Below are 19,790 nucleotides of genomic sequence, written 5' to 3'. Positions count from 1 at the left end.
TCAGTTGTTCCCATCTTGTAATTGTACAGTTGTAGGTTCCTGCTTTGCAGCTATACTTATATAACTGCATCCTATTTTCAAACCATTTCTTCCACTTATCAAAATCATCTTGAATTATAACTTTGTCCTCCAAAATGCTTTCAGTTCCTTTGTAGCTTGGAATCACTTCTCTAGAACCTCAGCTAGTATGAATGAAAATACTAATTCTTGAACCTTGAAGTACATGTTCTTCCCATTTGATAGGGGACCTCTGAGTACTCTTGGAAAATTGTTTTTCGGACAGCTTTGCATCCAATTTTTAGTTGCTAAGTTAAGACTACCTCTGACATGTATGATTCTGAGAAAATTATGGGAACAATTTTAAAGTCAAGTTAAATCTGTTGCTGTTCTACTATCCATATGACGTGTTATCCTGCCACAGTAATAAATTTCACTGGTTTAACATGATTTTTTTTTTTACAAGAATAAACTAAAAACTAAATAAACGCTGCACAAGTCTGAGTGCTTGTCCTAAACATTGTTGTGAGTGTTTTCTGCGGTCAAAATAAAATAGTCCATCCACCTTTTAACATTCAATTTATCCTTCATAGGTGTCTGAAGAAATAGATTACAAATTGCACCATCTGCAACTAAACTTTACCCCAGAAACTTAAAAATATCTTTCTCCTGACGATTAATATTTTCAGAATTCATATGCAGCTACTTACTGCTGTTTGCAGATGTTGCCAGTAGAACCATGAAGGGAGGAAATGAACATTGTGTATCTGACAGAAACAAGTTTTAACTAAATACTCTCATCTGTTACGTTGGCTGTTGTAGGCCAGAACATCTTTTAAATCTTTTCCTAGCAGACCTAATTTCATTACTTCTACTCGGTATGGCAGCTAGCAAAAAGTTGAACAAGAGTTTGGAGTATAAAAGTGAATGTTTGACATTTTTGTGAGGGGAAAAAATTATTTTTCTTAATAGATTCCTTTCTATCACCTCTGTAAAATAGTTGCTGACAAATTGATACTTTGGTCAATCCTACCAAAATCAGTTGATTGGACTAATCATCTACTGAGATGGTCTACTTAGAAGTTGATTGCATCACTCCTTTCTGTAGAACAGATTTAAAACATTGTTTGGCTGTAGATCACTTTTTTAAAGTAAATAAGTAAAATTCTATGAGCTTCTAGATCTATTAGGTTTGGCAGAGTCATCTGAAGTTGTAGACTGTGCATGTACAAAAGTATGGGAAGGTGAAATAGTAAGTTAACAGTTGTCAGGATTCTTACTACATGATAGACCTCAGATGGGCTCGTTTATAATCTGTTCTTTCAATGACTTCATGTCATTGAGCCTATTCTGAGCCTATTTGTCTTTACAACTGAAGTGCCTGCCCACAGAGTGTATTAGATCTGACAAAGAGACTGTAGCCAAATGCTCACCTATGTCAGGTGATGAGTCGAAATGTGTTTCTTCTACCTATACATGGTTTCTCTTTTATATTTGTTGACCATCATTGCAGTTACTACTGCAGATATATTTTAACTTCCTTCCTCTCCCCCCATGATTTAGGGTAATCTGTTGGGTTACTTTAGTGACTCCATGTTTAAAGGTGGCTATCATTTGAAGTTGAAGAGTATTTATATGCTGTTAATCAGGAACTTACCACCTTTTAGATATGAGATATTATGTAATTTCTACAGCTAGCTGGTGGATTTTAATGAGCAAAACTGGATACAATTCCACTCCTGAAATTAATAACTTTTAACTACTTGCTTTAGTAAACCCAGGGCTCTGAATGAATGCTTTTGCTGATCATTCTGGAAAATGGGGCTAGGAGTGAAAAACCTTCATGACTTTGCAAGAAAAATAGAATGAGTTCTTCCCACACACACTTTACCCACCCCCACCCCCCGGACAGTACATTATTACTGGATCAGGTGGTAGTAATAAACATTTTCGCTATGGAGTTGAAATGTAGTGTTTGAAATCTATTTGCTTAATATAGTTCTAGCTTTTCCTCTGTGTGTTTGGTTTTGGGTTTTTTTTCCCAATTAGAAGCAGTCTTAAACTAAGAGAACCAGTAAGCCAGACGCCAAAGCAGATGTGTCAGCTCATGTCTGTCTAGTTATGGTTGGCAAAAAGTATTCTTTGGTTTAATAAAGTCTGATAATAGTTCAAGACGTAAGGGTTTCTCTCTAAATTTCTGAAACAATCTTTTGCCCTATTCCATAGGCTATTTAAATCATATCTTGACTGTAACAGTCATCAGGGTGCTAGCTGAGTGAGATGGGATTATAACTATACTATGGTCTTTCTGTTTCTCCTATCTCACCTTTCCCAAAAATAAGTTCTGAAGGCATTTATGTTAACAAGAATTGATCCCTTTATTGCCAGGGTTAATTCCAAGTCATTCTTTTGTTTATCAAAACCTCAATCAATACACAGGTTTTCGTAAAGTAGATATTAAACTTCCCAATTTTAATAGGAAATGCCCCTACCAGACATTCTGTATGCTTGGTGAGTAGTGCTTCCTGTTGTGCTACTGAAGACAGAATATTGGATGGGATAGTCAATTAGCGTGACCCAGTAGAGCATTTCTTATGTGATTCTCAGTGTTCAAAAAAATAGCTGAAATCTGGGTGGGCTATGAAGGTAGAGCCTGTGCATGTTTTTTGCTTGTATGTCTTGGGGTTTTGTTGTGTTTTGTTAATAAGAAATCCCTTATAAGAACAGAACTGCTATCAAAGCAGTGGATAGTGGTCTATTTTTGTGGCATCTAGTGGCAGGAGGGTAGGGTCTGTTTATTTGTAGTACTTCTGTTATGGTAAAGAATCTCTCAAGTTCACTTTAGTTAGGTGGACAAAGTTAAGAATTGTGATACTGAAATTCAGCCTGCCATAAATTTATAGAGGTTGACCTTTTAGATACTTGCCCCTAGGCAGAAGTATGCCTACTGCCTGCTAGCCAAGAACAATATAAGTGGCAGACTGTTTCAACAAACCAAAAAGTAAAAATTCTTTTTTAATATCAACTGTCTCATTTTATTTTCCACTTCCTGATTAAAAGTCTTCTTTCATGATTCTTCTTTTTTCAGTAGCATCAGTTTGATCTATGGATTATTAACCTGCTGTAGATCTTAGAACTGGAGTACTCACCAGGGCCCTTGAAGGTGTCCCCAAAATAAAATGGCAAATTCAAATGTCTCCCTCTTCTACTGAGGCAACTACAAAAGTTCATCAAAAGCAAAAATAAGATAAATCATGCTTCTCTGACCTGTTTTCAGTCTTCGGACTCTTGACTTCCATGCAAGCTCTGTTCTCTTGTGCCCATATGGCAAATGTGGCACCAGAATCCTTGTTGGCAAGTGGGAGTCTGCATGAAGTAACTAAACACAGTTACCATATGGCAAAAGCATACCTTTTCTGTCCTGCAGAAAACTGTCCCGTAAGATTTGGCATAAATTCATCTACTGATTTGCCTAGGAAGTGGTTAAAGGAATTAATCAGAATTTTCATTAGATAATTCTGTATTAAATCTTGAAGTCTTCTACAAACAGTTTTTATCCTTAATGTCTTTGTTGATTGACGTCAGTAACCTGTAGAGATGGAAGTTTTCTAGGCTGAGGCTTAATGTGACCTTGTGGCTCCCAAGAATGATGTATATTTTAATGAGAAAGCCCACGGTGAAATATTTTAACTTGTTTATATTACCCTCAGGAATAGAAAAGAGACCTTGTTGACAAAGACTTCTAGGCTTTTGGACTTCCTTAATGCAAACATTCATAAATCTGAAATTGTTCACTCTTATAAACTTGAAAAACTCAATAGTCATGTCACTCAAAGGATTGTATTCATCTGTGTGGAAGTCTGGAAACTTTACAAAAAACCGGTTTGTTTTTAAAGAAAGTGTAGACTTTTCACATTAATACAAGTAATTTTTTCCGAAGGAGGAATTCATACTATCCTCCAAGGAGTAATTCACACTTACCTGAGCAGAGAGTTTTGTTTTTAAAACAGCTTTTAAAGGTAAATTCAGGGGTGGTAGCCATGAATTATTTTTAGATGATTCCTTTCCTTTAAAATGGTCTGTTTAAAGGGAAAGTTAAGTTACAATTCTATCTCATGGCAGGGAGAAATAATAATCCTTTGTTTGCTTTAAAGCTTGGAATAAGTACTTTTTTTTTTTTTTCTTCTCTAAAGAGAGCATCTGCAGAACTTTTGAGTCCATTATAATTCATGGAAAAATTACCTGAAGATATGTTGAATACTGTTTTAAAGTTAGCCTGATTCTTATATTTACATTATTGTTTTGGGCTAATGCATGATTTCCTTTTTGTCCCTTTCCCTGTGTGTTGAACTTGTACATTAGCTTCATTTATTCTCTTCGCAGTTCAATATTTACAAAACTCAAAATGTCAAACTTGGGGTTTTTTTAAACCCATACCAAGAATAGATTTCCAAAATTGAAACCTGTGGTCCTGTTGACAATTTTAGGAAAAAAATAGGGTGAAAGCAGTCTCTGGAGATCATCTAATTTAACCTCCTGCTCCAAGAAGAGCTGGCTTCAAAGTTAGAAGTTGTTTCTCATGGCCTGGTCCACTCAAGTTTTGAAAGTCCCCATGGATGGTGGTTTCGCAGCTGGGTCCCCAGGCATCCTGTGCCTGTGCTCTGCTGCTCTTGCTGTGAAGAATTTTTTTACTTATATCCAGTTGTTGAAATTTCCCTCATGGCAGCTCGTGACCACTGCCTTTTGTCGCTTCACAGCACAGTCCAAGTCCATGTTTCTGAAACCTGCCCGTTAGGTGCTGGAAGAGTGTGGCTAGATCCTCCCACAGCCTCTCCAGCAGAAATACACCCAGTTCCCTTCCTCTCATCCATATTTCATGTGCTCAACTCCCTGAACTCAGTGTCCCCGATGTATCTCTCTAACAGGATTGCTGTACTTTGCCACAAATTTCAAGGTCAAATGGTACTTTATGGCAGTATGTGCAACAACGTATTTCTTTTAAAACTGTTCATTTACTTCAGAGTTTAATCTTCAAAGGCTCTTGTCAGCTGGGCAAAGGAAAGGGACTGGTAAAATGCACGCATTGAGAATTAGAGTTAAGATCCTTCTCTGCCTAGCAGAGCCGTTTAACAATCTCCAATCCTGCCAGAATTGTTATAAAAGGCTTTTGACCCTCTTGGTTGATCTGGTAATCTGCTGAGAACTGAATGTAGCCTTGAAATACCCCTCCACAGGACTGCAGAGGCAACGTGTGACAATTCTGGAAGGGCTGTTACTTTGAGATCAGTAACAGGAAGAGTTTCCTCTGTGTCTAGCTGCTGCACTTTTTTTTTTTTTTTAAAAAAAAACCTGTAACAAAAATGAGAACACAGTTTGAATCTTCTGTTAAGATCTATTCTGATATCAGTTTGATATGTGTTATAAACGGGGAAAAGTGCATGTGTTTCTGTCTGTGTGAAAGGAACTCCGATGGGAATTTTTGTGAAGACTTTTGATCTTGTTGCAGCAGGGATTCCTTATTTGTGTGCTTTCATGTGTTTTGTTTTTATAAATTCAGAATATGTCTGTAGTCACAGTTTCTCTTCCTAGCCCCTTGTTTCTGTGTTCTATTTCTCTAATAAATTTCTTTTCCGGTTTTATTTTTATGAACAGCAATAAGTTTCTATTCCAGATTTATTTTTGTGAACACCAATGAAGTAAAAGAAATGGCATGTATCTAATTTTGTCTTTTGCTGTATTTTTTAGAAGCAGAAATATCCTTTATAAATCATTCTATTTGCCTTCGATAGTTATCATCCTAATTTTTTTTTAGTGTATTGAGTTTTTTTTTCATTACTAAACCCCAGTAGTGGATATCATTCTTTAATGATAAATGCATTTTTGCATCTTATCTTGTCACGTTAGGGTCTGTTTTGGTGATACAGAAGACCAGAAATTACTCATAACAGGCGATAGGTTTGTTTATTTCCTGTCTTTGGATTTCTCTTCTGGCTCAAATTTTCGACTTGAAATCTGTCATTGTCTTCAGTGAATCTAAAACACAGATTATGTGACTTCTGTTTGCACGTAGCTAACTGCTCCTGCCTCAAGAGGTATTTTTTCATATGGGAATGAGGCTTTTTTAGGTCTTCTAAGAAATCACAAATGGCTTTACTTCTTCCTCCCTGTTGCCCCCCGCCCCATCTGACTTCCCATATGATTCAAAAAGGGTGTGTGGGTTTTTTTGATTGGGTTGGGTTTTTTTTTCTTCAAAAAAAGGCAAAATCTGCTGCCTATGCATTGTAAGATATTTACAAAAATGTTTTCTCATGCTCTCTAGGTTGAGGAAATAGCATGAAGAGGCTTTAAAAGTTGGCATTCCATTCTAGTTCCATTAGAGAGGATAAAGTCATGATGAGGATTGAGCCCCTGATACCAAGGTGGAGATTGATCATGAGGGACTTCAGAAATAATAAGCTTAGTATTTAAACAGACAATGTATGGACAAACAGGGAAAAGAAAGGACAGGTAGAATAGAGATAAATGGAAATAATAGCTAGGGAAGCAGGTACCTAGCAGCTCATAGCATTCCTTAATTATAAGTGCTTTTTATAGTATTGGATGACTGTAGGTCCTATAGAGTCAGTAAGTGAGGCTGGGAAGGGGCAAGAGAAGATTGTAATATCATTGCCTGACACTGGTAGATTTTTTGTTTTATTATTATCTTTTAGTTTTATTATTATCTTTTAAAAGGTAATGTTGTTAGGTATTAGGCTTGTATTGCAAAGGGCAAATTAGTTTTGCTGACAGTGTGTTTTGATCTGTATTCTAAAGCAGAGCTGTCAGCTTTCTAGCTAAATTTAGGCTCCTGGTTTAAGTGAATTATAAACTATACCTCTCTTCCCCTTGGTATTCTGAATTGGCAAATAAGAAGTGATATCTTATACTTTTTTTACCATCTTTGACATTTAAGAAAGTATGTGTTAATATTTCTTTCCCTTTTCCCACTCTATAATGCGTATCTTATCCTTTCACAGCTAGAAGGCAGCTAGCTCTTCTTCCCAAAGCCCATAATGGAAGCACATGAACTGCAATAGACTATGTATGAGGAAGAAGATAATCTGTCATTATCTTGTGATGGCATGTTCTGTTTTCTCTCTCTCCTGCTCCACCCGTATTGGGCTGTTTACTCCACCCTCTGCTTCAAACCCTGTCTGTTTAGCCATTTATCCAGCTGAAGGCAAAGGGGATAGGAACCTAGTGTTGCATTGCTGTTTTCCTACACACTTTTTTTCCTTGTAGCAATTAAATAGGCTTTTCCATTTGGGCTCGGGAAAAGAATCACATGCTCTTTATCCTATAAATGCTGTTGGCTTAACTAATTTTACAACAATAGAGAGTGAAATTCTTACACAGGGAAAATGGAGCATCTTGCAGTGCATATGTCTAGAAATGTGAAGTCTGAAACCATGTCTAAGTTATTTTCCACTTCACTGGTGATTTAATTTCGTTTGATCTAGTAGCATATTTAATTTATAACTATTACTTTTGTGGTAGACAATTATAAATATCATTTGCCTGTATTGTGTTGTGTAAAGTATTTGGAAAAACTGTTAGATTTTCTTGGAATGCTAATTTCGGGGTTAAAAGCTCAGCATAAATTTCACAAAATCTTGTGTAGCTTTCTGTGGGTGCTAAGCCAGTTCACTGAAAAAGGAGGAAAGAGACAATTTCAAGGGAGGTCAGTAACACAAATAGACAAATAAGAATTCAATATTTTCTCAGAAGGAAATTGTTAATATTTTTTCCTCTTTTTTCCATTATTTTAATTCCAGTAAAACATCCATGTATTTATGCTTAACTGCTGGATTGTGATTATTCTGTGATGTATGACCTTTGAAATAAGTAGTATAGTAATCAAATTTCTCTTGCATATATGAAACCTAGAAGGCTTGGAAGAGTGGAAGCTTCCCTTTTCGTCTTGTATTATTCTGTGCTAAAATATAATATTCCATTTCCATTTTATTATTGTAATAGAGACAGGGGTTTGTGTTTAAATGGGTGGTGTTCTGCCTTTATATGTCGGACCTATATAATGTTATGCCAAAGGAAATTAGAATGTTTGGGCATGTATTTGGAGAAGCCAAGAAATTTTAAAGTAATGATTCTGTAAACCGCAGGTTGGCCTTCTGGTGTGACCTTTGCAGTATGGAACTCTTTGAATTTTTCTTATGTTTCTATTTATAGTTCAAATGTTACATTTGTATGCAATTTTCCACGGTGTTTTATATCATGATGACTGCTAAAGACTGGCCTTCCTTTGAATATGCTTTCTTTAGCATAATTTTGAATTCATACGTATTAAAAAAAACAAAAAACTAATACTATATCTATCCTTTCTGGTACTGACTAATGCTTTTTTTTTTCCTGTGTAGAAAATGTTCCAGAAGAACTACGAGAACCATTTTACACAGACCAGTACGACCAGGAGCACATTAAACCACCTGTTGTTAACTTGCTGCTGTCTGCAGAACTCTACTGTCGTGCTGGGAGCCTTATTCTCAAGAGTGATGCTGCAAAACCACTTCTAGGTCATGATGCTGTTATACAAGCCCTGGCACAAAAAGGCCTTTATGTCACTGACCAAGAAAAGTTGGTGACTGAACGAGATCTTCACAAAAAACCAATTCAGATGGTGAGTGTCTAAAGCTTGTATGTTATGTTTCTTCTGTTCTTCTGTGTACTCCCAATAACTACATATCTGTCTTTTAACACACACACTATGTTGAAGTATTTTTCTCAAGTTAAATGTGATTCATTACTGGGAGGCTTATGATTGCTTTGGTTTGTTTTTTCCGTTTCCTCATAGCTGTCAGTGCAGGTGTATTTCCTCTCTACTAATGCTTGAAAACACCTATCATTTTACCTAGTTCAAGTGTTATTTTTTTAAATATAGCCGTGACAATATGATCACTTTGATTTCAGTTTTACAGCACTGACAGTGAATATTTCTGTGTTGGAAAAGTGGTTTGAAAATAGGTTGGGTTGGTTTTGGGGTTTTTTCCCCTCCTTATAGAACTCTGGATAATAGCTTAAAAAAAAAAAAAAAAGGGTCTTGATGACATAAGCAATTCAATCTACTAATATTCAATAGTCACCAGTGACATATTAAGTCAATGTAAAACACACAACAATGGTATGTGCTTTCATGGAGACTTTTAATAATATGTCTTTGCTTTATACAACTGCTAATTAAAACATTAGTTCAACAGATTAATGATTCTTTTGCTAAGGTCCTAAGTTGTGGATTTTCTTCCTTGATTGGAGCTGAGTGGAAAAAAAAAAAATTGTCTGTAAAAAGGATGGCTACATATGGCCAATCCTTTCCTCTAGGTTGTTTATAAAGTGACAGTATGATAGAACAAGATTCAGCTATATTAAAAGTGAAGTATTTAACATTATTTTCACCTTTTAATTGTTTAATATTTGATATAGAAAATAAATTAAGTAAACATAAAGTATGAGACTACAAAGGTTGAGTTGACAACTTCCATTCTAATACAGAACGTAAGCTTGCCCATTTGAAATCACAAGCAAATTTTATTGTGATATCAATGGAACTAATGTTCCTGCTATACTTGAAGGTATTTATGGCACAATCTGTTTTTTTCAGATTAGAATACATTGGGCATGGGGAATAAAATATCTATTAGAGAAAGGACTTCTGTAAATTTTCTGTGATCCATTGGCAGAATCTAGGCTTCACAGTCTAGTCTTCCCAGGGTCTTTTTTTGTTTGAATCTACCCTCTGGAGTTGGCTGACTGCTCTATTTTAAGTCCTTTCATACTTTCATGGTCAGTGACCTGTAGCTGCTGCTAGAATGGAGGTGTGTGAAAATTAATACAGCAATGTTTTTATCGTCAGCTTATTAGCAACTTGTGATTACTAACATGTAAGATGACTAACAAGTATTTGGCAGAATATGACCAGAGGGTCTCTCTTATTTGATCAGTTGGTATCAACTGATAAGTTGCAGAAGCTTTACAGGTGTGACATCAAAGCTACTAATTAGTAATTAAGGACTTATTCCATACAGTATTGCCAAGAGGTATTAGTCCTCTTAGTTTGCATAGATGTTTTTAGAAGTGGCAGTAGTCACTGTGAGACAAAGACTGAATTCTTTACATCTACTTTGTTTTTATTTTTTATTTGAAAATTCTTTCCTGCTCATAGATGGCTTAAGATCTGAAGATACAAATATTTCAACAGTAGTAATGAAACTAGTCAAGGCACTTTTTCCTTATGATTAAGCTGCGATCAGTTAATGCAGGTAACTTGAAATTTTGGCAGTCTCTTTTTTTGATCTTCATATCCTTTTTAAAAATGAGAGCTCAGCAAAGAACAAGTGGCATTTTAGTAAAAGCAGCTGTGGATGGCAAACAAAAGACATACAGAAGTGACACAAAATTTGCCAGACACTTGCAACAGTCATGGATGGCTTAGGATTAAGGGTTTATAATGTTCACAGAAGTCAAAGCATTTACAAGGTTAAGAAACAAACTTCTTGACTGTTCATGTTTTTACAGAACTTAATTCTGTTCTTGCTGCTGAAGGAAGATAAGGTTACTGACTTGCATTTATGAGCCTATGGTTTTCTCATTTGATTTTTTTCACTTCATGCCTTTCTAGAGTAGTTGTAAGAGGCATCTCTTCAGGTTTGTCAGTTGAGAAAACGTGTCAGTATTCTCTAGTTTGGTTTGCTGATCTTTAATTCAGTAATTAATGTTGCTTCAAATGCATTTCAATGGCAATTGTGTATTTCCCCTGTGCTTGAGTGGGTGTTTGTGTCTTTCTTTTGTGTGTTGTTTAGATATAGTCCAGCAAGTAGTTATTCAAGCATCGGTGTCATAACAATTGACATTCCCAGCTTCCTAATCTGCCCAGGTCACTTGTCCACACTCCAGTACCAGCAACAGAGGAGTGTACTGATGCTGCTGAGTTAGTTCACAAGCAGCTGGGCTGTGACAATGCGAGGGAACACCAGACTGAAAACACAACTGGCTTGGGCAGAAGGGCAACCGTGTCTAAAACAATTGCTACCAAAGAAATGGCTGTGAAACCGTAGTCTCAATAGTAATATTCTGAGCCCAAGAGTTTTAATTTGTCATGCCGTGCTCACGTCCCTATGCAAGTTCCCAGCAGCAACGCTACATTTTAATTGGGAAGTCTCAACCTTTTTCCTTATTATACAATTAGCAAAGTTGGCAGAGAATTTCAAATCTGGCTGTTGCAGTATTGACAGAGTCTTAAAATTATCCTCCTGATGTCTTCTAGTACCTTTTCCTAGAGCTCCATATGTCACAGTTTCTACAAGTCTTATGAAGTAAGATGTTTATCCTGTTTTAGAGCATGGAATGGTTTCTCTTTTTCAATTATGTAGAACAGAAAGTTTGCATATGTAATTAACTCATACGTTCCTCTGGTAGACCAGATTGTGTTAAACCTATGGTAAATCTAATTTTGAGTAATTTAATAGAAAATAGTATGGTAGTCTTTCTCTTTGCTAGCCTGTCTTCTCTGTAAATGTTGGTGTTTGTCAGAGGATGTTTATTGCTATCTGCTCAGATGTACTGTGTTTCTAAAGCTGGAAAGGGGTGAGTTATATTATAAAATGAAACTATGGAAAGAGATTTGAGTATGAATATTTTAATTTTACTTGTGCTTTATAATACACGTAGCTGCGGTCAACAGACTTGAATTCCTTGTACTCTGTTTGTAGCACTGATGGCCGTGGTGATTAATTGTTGATTTACTTCGCATGTGACTACTTACTAATGCAGGCGTATAAAATTTTTTCCTTCTTTGTTTCTTAGATAGCTATAACTGAACCTTTTTCTAGGAAGCACCTTATATATCAAAGTCTTTGAAAAGTCTAGGAGATGGATGTGTTTCTTTATGCACTGGGGTCAGGATAGATGGTAGTTTCCTTGTTAGTCATGACTGACTTGGCTGCATTAGTATCTAATTTAAGAAGCCACAAATTTTTGTGTTTGTATGTGTATATCTGAATATACACACATATGTGTATATATATATATAAAAAAACTAGTTTCCTCCAGTGGAATGGGACTAGGAAAGAGTCACTTCAGAAATTAACATACAGTAACAGGAGCAAAGGCTCCTGTTAAAGCCTCCCCTGTGTAGGTGTAGGGAAGTCGATGTGGAGCCTGGTTTGTTTTAGTCTTTCTTATGTTTGGTTTGTTCACATGTGTCATATTTGTTTTTCTGGTAAAACTGAAAGTTAGGTTATTCTTTAGGCTTGTTCTGATTTAAAAACTTGTAATTGAAACTGTCTATCGCATCTTGCGATAACACTATGGAACTACTCAGTGGTACCTCTATTTCTGTTCTCCATGTATTGCAAGCTATTAAAACTTAATGCTATGTTTATTTTTGTTAAATCTTATTTGATAGGATCATCCTGTTGCCTTTATTTTTGGTAGGGGAGCAAAAGAACCAAATACCGCGTTATTACTCTCCAGGTTGAAATTCATATGATCTTGGCTTTGCTACATTAGACTTTAAACACTGCAGAAATAGTCTAGAGCATGGAATTGAAATAGTGTTGAACCAAGAACCAGCGTATTTTTTTCCTGAAAATTATACTTCAGGTCAAGAGTACAAAAGGAATTGCCTGATGCTTAGAAAAGTTTATGAAAGCCAAGTTGCAAAAATATGAGGAAAGCTACTTACTTCAGTTGGCAAGTTCCAATGGCATTAAAAAAAAATAAAATCTGTCTTAAGCAAGCACTTCCATATGGAAATCATATGTGAGATTTTGACAGGCTATAGAAATCAGAAATAGCTTAAGAATTCAGCATGGTTCTGATAATTATGCAATAATTTTGTTTTAATGCTTCCATATATAATATGCATAGATCACTGTTCAAGTCAAAATTAACTTTTATATTTCCCTGTTGATTTACCTTTTTTAAATTTCACATTTAATGAGCGAAACTGACTTAAACCTCCAAATGTCAGGTACACAAGAGGAAGGCAATTTGGATTTTTTCATATGTTTTCCTCATATACATATTTGATCTCTTTATGTTTAAAAAGCATATATATATGTTCTTACAGGAAGAGACTTTTAGACAAGTTTCTGCATTATGCCAGTCATTTTATGTCAACTGAATAACGTATTTGACAAGCCCACTCCTTTCATGAGAATTCTGGTATTTAATCAGGCTGGCCATTTTGTATTCATAAGCTGGTGATCTCTTTCAATTTGCCTCAAGTGGAGGGAAGAATAAACGGATTCAGTGAGGAATTAAGAAATGCTTTCCCTCCCCCAAGTCCATGCAATGCACTTCTGCCATTTGGGGAAAGGAATAAAGAATCAGCATCTTAGTTCTCTGCTGCCTGGTATGATCTTACAAGGTTTTGGGGGTGGGAGGGGGAGCAGAAAAAAGGCAGTTTTAGATATTGAGTTCTTAAATAGAATTTAGCGACAAGAAAAAGGCTAGTGAATACCCTGTATATAAATACTATCTCCAGGAAAATAAGCCATACTTTCAAATATTTCTTTGTCTCATCTTCTCAATATGGGAAAATATAAAAACTGTACTAAGCATAATGCAATTAATAAGTGTAACTTTTGTGTAAATTTGAACTCTGATTTGGAAAAATACTGTTGCAGAAAAATGTCAACCAACTGAGCAGGTACCTTAAACTTACACCTATGTATAATTATTTTTGAAAAGTACTATAATTAATCAAGAAACATTTAAATCCTCCATACAATTCCACAATTGTCAGCCAAGATGCGAAGTGAGTGAGAGGCTCTAGCAAAACCCCAGCAATAAGTCCATAATATCTGGTAGGATTATAATTGTTACCTTCCTAATTCTGAGATGTAATTCGTGTGTATGGGTTTTTAATATAAAAAGTAGTGTGCTATCATCCAAATTGTTTATCCATTTAGCTGCAAATTACCTTCTTCCTTGAAGAGGTCTTTTGTGAGGAAATCTGGCAATAATTCTCTCTGTAGCAGTTTGTGAACCTGGACCATATCTGAGGTATCATTAGGTGTGCCTGTATTAGCTTTTTAGTAGTCATCAGGAGTGTGCTTTTGAGGCAAATCTCCATATTTCCCCCAGTTACTGCACTTCTGGTTTGCGTTGTGGAGTCATCTCGGGCAGCATGAACTCAATTTCCTTCAGCAACTAAACTGAAGCTGATGGGCCCTAGGAGTGCGCCTACGGTAGCCCACCTGCCAAGGGGTACTCGTTTCATTGGACTAGAGTAGAGCTGATTGAAGTGAATCCCCTAAGAAGGGAGTAGAGGCTATTCCTGGGACCTTTGCACCAGTTTTGCTTTTCTGTTGTGCAGTACTAATTGCTAAGTCAGTCATGGCCAGAGAAACTTAGGTGGAAGGAAGGCAGATTGATACTGCTGGTTTTGTACCTATAGCCAGAATCTGCATCTCTTTCTGGATAAGATAGCAGACAATAAGTGGTTAACTCATCCTGCAATCCACGTTTTCGGTCTCTCTGACAGACTGCGTTCATTTGAAATGACAGTCCCTCTCATCAGAGGAGTATTTATCCTTGATGAAGGACTCCAGCAGCTCACCCAGTTGGCTTGCAGCTACATGCTGCAGCCTCTGCATTTTCATGCTGTAGAATTCCTTTAACTCTGTAAGGCAACAGAAAGTGTACTAAACACTGCATAGAACAAAGAAATAAGATGTGACTTCTGCCCTGAAGAATTTTTTTTCTGGTTTTAGGCATGATGTAACAAGTTTCCATTCCTGTCCTATTGTGAATTACTTGTTAGATGAGGACACGTAAAAAGAATTTGCAGTTACTTGACTTGAGCACATAGATACCATAATTTGTTAGTTAAAACACCAGATTCTAATATTAACTGACTTGTGATATTTAAGCAGCTTGCATAGTATGATGTTTCACAGAAGATTAAAATACTAAGCAAATATAGTGGCGAAACAGAACTTGAGTTTAGTCTAATGTGCCTCATAAAAGCAGTCAGCTGTGGCTTTGGGCTGGGATAATGTAATCTTTAGATGTTCCATATTTTTTGCTAGATTTCTGCTGTAGGCACTGGGTTTCAGACTCATCTCTTCACACACGTTCCTTCTAAGTTTCTAATTTGCTTGAAAACAGTGATTCAGTATTTTTGCTGGTCTTGTTGTGTCAGATATACCATCTCACGTTAGTCAGCGTTGCACAAACATCTGTTTGATGTAGTAAAGCAATGTGGATACCAAGCTCCCTCAAGCACAAGGTGCCAGTTCACGCTTTGGTCACAGTAACTGCTATAACTCTTCATAAAGTTTATTGGGCTCTTACCATTTTAACTTATAACTTAGTGTCCTGTTAGCTTTTTCTCATGCAGCTTATGTTGACTCATAACCTAGGGATTTTGGTTTGCCTGCTGCTTGTTTTTAATTATGTTTGTCTTGTATGTAGAAAATGCTTTTGTCTGTGTCATGTAAATAGCCGCAGTGACTTGGGATCTGTTCTACAGTATGTTCGTCTGGAATTTAGCATGCGCAGAACAATTAAAGGTTATCGGTGTGAGTCATACTAGGATTTGTTTTATTTCTGTAGCTTTCTGGGACTGAGGAGTGTATTTAATCTAGGCCTGCTCCTTTTCTGAAACTGAACTCTGTGACTGATTATTTGCTACTAGTGCCATTCTTTTGCACTGTAAACGATTAGCTTGGCTGCAGTCAAATTGAGTTTGCTTCTGTGTTTCTCTGAGCCAGTCAAAAGAAACTGTAGATGAAATGAAATTACATAATTAGATTGTTCTGTGCCTACTTTTATTCATATGTATCTTAGCCTACGAATAGCTGAAAATAAAATTGCAGTAAAGGACCATTATTTATTAGAAAGCTCTCCTGTGGGAGAAAATAGACATTTATTCTTAGAGCACCAGTTCTGAAACCTGTTTAACAAGGATTGTCTGCAAATAAAGGTAGGAATTAACTCTGAAAGATAATGTAGATATCTGTATCAGAAATTTGTGGAAGACTTAGGTAACCAGAAAGTCCTCTGCAACATCCTTAGGGTTTTCATGGAATGCTGTCTGCTCAACTTGGGCAGCAAGTGCAGCAACTAATGGGGAAGGTAGCAGAGCTACTGACACCAAAGTTGTGTCTGTAAAGAATACAAAGTAGGAATCCTTTGCTGGTCCTGTTCCAGCAACTCTAGTGCTAAAAATGTGATCCCGTCCACTTGCTTTCATGTTTGCAACTCTCCCCACAAAAGAAAACTGAAAGCCTTCTATGTTTCTCTAACTTTAATTTTCATTTCTGTGAATTTTTTTCTTCCTGCATCCTTAATTTCAGTACAAAAATCTATGTAGGATTTTGCTCTTTTTCAGGGATCTAGCAACGTAGCTGGCATTTCAAATTTGTACCACGAAGAATCCTTGCATGGAAAATAACAAAATCTGATTGTTCTTTTTAACAACTCTTGTAGGATTCATTTCAGTTGTGCAGAGCTATTGAATAGACTGTGCTGCTTTTATTGCATTGAAAGTGTGTTCTCAGAACCACCATGAAATCCCTGATCTATACAGGACTGGCCTTACATTTGCCTTTGCCAGATGAATGGAGTAGGCAATGTTCAGAAATAGCAGCACATTATCTCATGTTTATTTTAGTGTAAAATTGTGGCAATCACATTTAATCTTTTACTAAAATGAGGAGAGAATATTGCAGCACACCTTCCAATTGAGGTACGTAATATACTAAACTGCTGCTGTTGGAATGATGACAGGAAATAAAGTGGATGTGTACCTCAAGAGAAGGTAGTACCTCCCAAAGTCCACTCTCATGCCTTTCATGAGAATATAAAGCAGTGCCTCATTATTGACTGTTGTCTGTCTTGTTCGATTCCTTACTAATTAGGAAACACAGAGTGCTGTGAGGGCTGAAAAAAAATAGTTGGTATTCTTCTGCGTTGAGCAAACTGAAGTTTTGAACGAAAGAGTTTCTGATTGTATTCTTAGTTAGTGTTCCTTCTTATGCTGCTGTTAACCGGGGGGGGGGGGGGGGGGGGGAGGAAGAAAAAGTGGGGTGGGGTGGTTTAATTAAAAAACAAAACAAACAAACAAAAATCCAACCAAAAAAAAACCAAGTGAAAAAACAGACAAAAAAAAAAAAAGCACTGCTGAAGCCCAACAAGGAAAAACAGTTAAAAGGAGGTATAAATTATGAAAGAAAGATGGTATGAATTGAAGTCTGTGAAGAATGCCACATACCATGTAGATAATGCTTTCTAAACAGGTCAGGAAGTATTTTCATTAACCTTAAAAGAAATGCTATTTTGTTAAACACAGTTTAAGAACATTTTCTTCCTGTTTCAACAACACTATTAAGTAGTGTGGTTCAGCTTTTGGCTGTTGGTTTGCTGCTGTGAACTTTCTTTGTATCTCTTTAAATATGTGAAAAAGCTTATTTAAATAAATGTTTAGGAATGGTCTTACTTCTGCTAGGTTAAGTATATTTTGGAGTGTATTAACTAAGCTGTTTAGAAAAAGAAGAATCTATGAATTATTTTACGGACTACCTAGAAAGTATTTCTTCATCAGATAGTTTATTTAAAATACGCCGAGAGAAATCTTTCTTAATACCCTTCTGCTGGATAGGGGAAAGCTAAAAATCTTGCACGGTTGTATCAGGCAGTTACTTGGTTAAGAGCACTGCTTTCTTCCTATTATGGAAAGTAGTGAGCCACTTTTAGCAGGAGGTGTGGGTCTGTCATGTAAACATAAGGAGAGTTTCACTACCAGCTCTGTGTAGTACATACACACAGCAACAAGGGGACAAAACCACACTGACTGTTGAAGGAATACAGTTTGTACTCCCCATAATGCAGCAGCTGCTCCAATATAGTACAAAAGAACACTGCTAATCTGCATTTGCTAATCTGCACACATAAACCTGGCAATCTGCCTGCACTTATCAGCAAAGAGCATGCTCTGGCATCACAGCAGATGTATCATTACATTAAAATCTTTGTTCTCACAAACTCTGTGGAATTTAACAACATTATGGGAATTTTTGTTCCTGAAGTTGAATGAACAAAATGTTGTGAGGTCTCCATACTATGTCTAGTCTTTTTGTTTGACACTTAGGGAAATGCAGTAAATAGTGGTGCACTTCAGTCATTTATATGAACTGGTAGGTTTTCTGTGAACTATTAGATTTATATGAACTAATAGGAAATTTTATTACCTTGCAGAAATATATCTCCAAATCACCCAAAGCAAAATCCAATAGAATTGGTCCTATGTAAATAAAACAACTTAAGACTTGTATTAAAACATTATCTGGTAACTTGTTAAACTATTGAAGTTATAAATTGACTGTAATAGTGTTCTTTAACAAATTGATGGTCTGCTATAAATGTGGAAGATTTCCAGCTTTCCTACATCCGTCAGAAGGTCGTTAGAAAGGGTATCTCTTCTTTGCCTTCCAAAACCATGAATCTAAGACCAGTGGATAAATAGCAAAGTCTACGTCAGAAAGAGGTCCTACACCTTAATAATTTTTAGAGGACTGGAAAAAGCTATCTTTATCGCAATTTATATAATCATCTAGCAGTAGCTAGAGATCCAAATCAGTCAGTTGTCAAGACTGATGACAACTCTCAAAAGCTGAAATGGCAAGAGCTCTTTATAAGCTTTAAGTTGCATGTTTGGAACACAATTTAGAATGCCTAGTAGTCAATATTTATGAAATAAGTATATACGACTTGAAGTGTGTATTGAAAATTTTTTTAAGTGTTTTGGTTTGATAAAGAAGAGGCAGGTTAAAAATTATGAGCTTTAAAAGAAGAAAAATTACAAGAAAAGCAGAGTGAATATGTAGATATTGGGTAAGCATATAATAGTGGATCAGATTAATTTTACATGATGTAATTATTAAATGTATATAGTATGTAATATGAAATCTCATTATATAGGGACACTTAGTTTCTTAAATGTGAAATTGAGGTATCTTATTATTAAAGGATACTAATATATTCTGAAGTATATTGAACAGTAGCATTTGGGCAACAAACCTACTGCAGTAGGTACCAATTAAGTGCAGTTGAAAACAGATAGAAAATGCAATCTGTATTATCAACAGCATTTGTTGACAGGTTTAGTTACAGAAGTTGTACCACCTTACTCCTTTTTACTGACACTGGCCTGCTGACCTACAGTTTATAAATTAATCTCTGGGGTTTGGGGGCAATGGGGGCTGTATTTTGCCATATCAGCAGTCAGAAGAACCCTACCATCAGAAAGTCTCCTTTTGCTTAAATTTCTTTCTTAAATTTTCTCTGCAGTAACAGCCCATTATTTTGTGCTGTGTCTACTATGAACATGAAGAACAGTTTATTCCCTTCCTTTTTGTAGCAGCCTTTTATGTGTGGGCAGGTAACGTCTCTCTTGCACTTTTGTTTCCCAAACCTTATCTTCGTTCCAAATGTCCTCCATTTGGTGCTGGTCTTTCTTGACAGGTAGTGCTGAAAACTGGACCCAGGATTCTAACTGGGACCTTGTCAGGGCTTGTAGGGCATAGTGGGTACTGGTGCATTTTTTTGCAAACTGGAGTCTGCAGTTGATGCACACCTGTATGGCAGCTGCCTCTCTTGTGGCAGCATGACATTCATTGTGTGCTCATGTTCAGGTGGTTATACCCTCTAACCTCAAATTGCATCCACTGATCAGCAATTTACTTAGGTGTTCTCCACCCTGATGCAAAAGATTAATACAGACTTTTTTTCTGACT

General features: G+C 36.3%; 1 protein-coding gene across 4 annotated transcripts in view; it reads left to right on the top strand.

The window, feature by feature from the left end:
- Nucleotides 1-19,790, top strand: part of CAMSAP2 (calmodulin regulated spectrin associated protein family member 2) — a 93,333-nt gene that overhangs the window by 4,499 nt on the left and 69,044 nt on the right. For all 4 annotated transcript variants that reach the window (XM_087731218.1, XM_087731217.1, XM_087731216.1 and 1 more), the window contains exon 2: nt 8,412-8,671. In XM_087731218.1, coding sequence (XP_087587344.1) covers nt 8,412-8,671 — 260 coding nt within the window. The remainder of the gene's footprint in view (nt 1-8,411; nt 8,672-19,790) is intronic.

The sequence above is a fragment of the Nipponia nippon genome, unplaced genomic scaffold (genome assembly GCF_047370975.1).
Source record: "Nipponia nippon isolate SJK-2023a ecotype South Korea unplaced genomic scaffold, ASM4737097v1 scaffold_5, whole genome shotgun sequence".
NCBI classification, from domain to species: domain Eukaryota; kingdom Metazoa; phylum Chordata; class Aves; order Pelecaniformes; family Threskiornithidae; genus Nipponia; species Nipponia nippon.
This window is presented reverse-complemented; position numbering and strand designations above follow the sequence as displayed.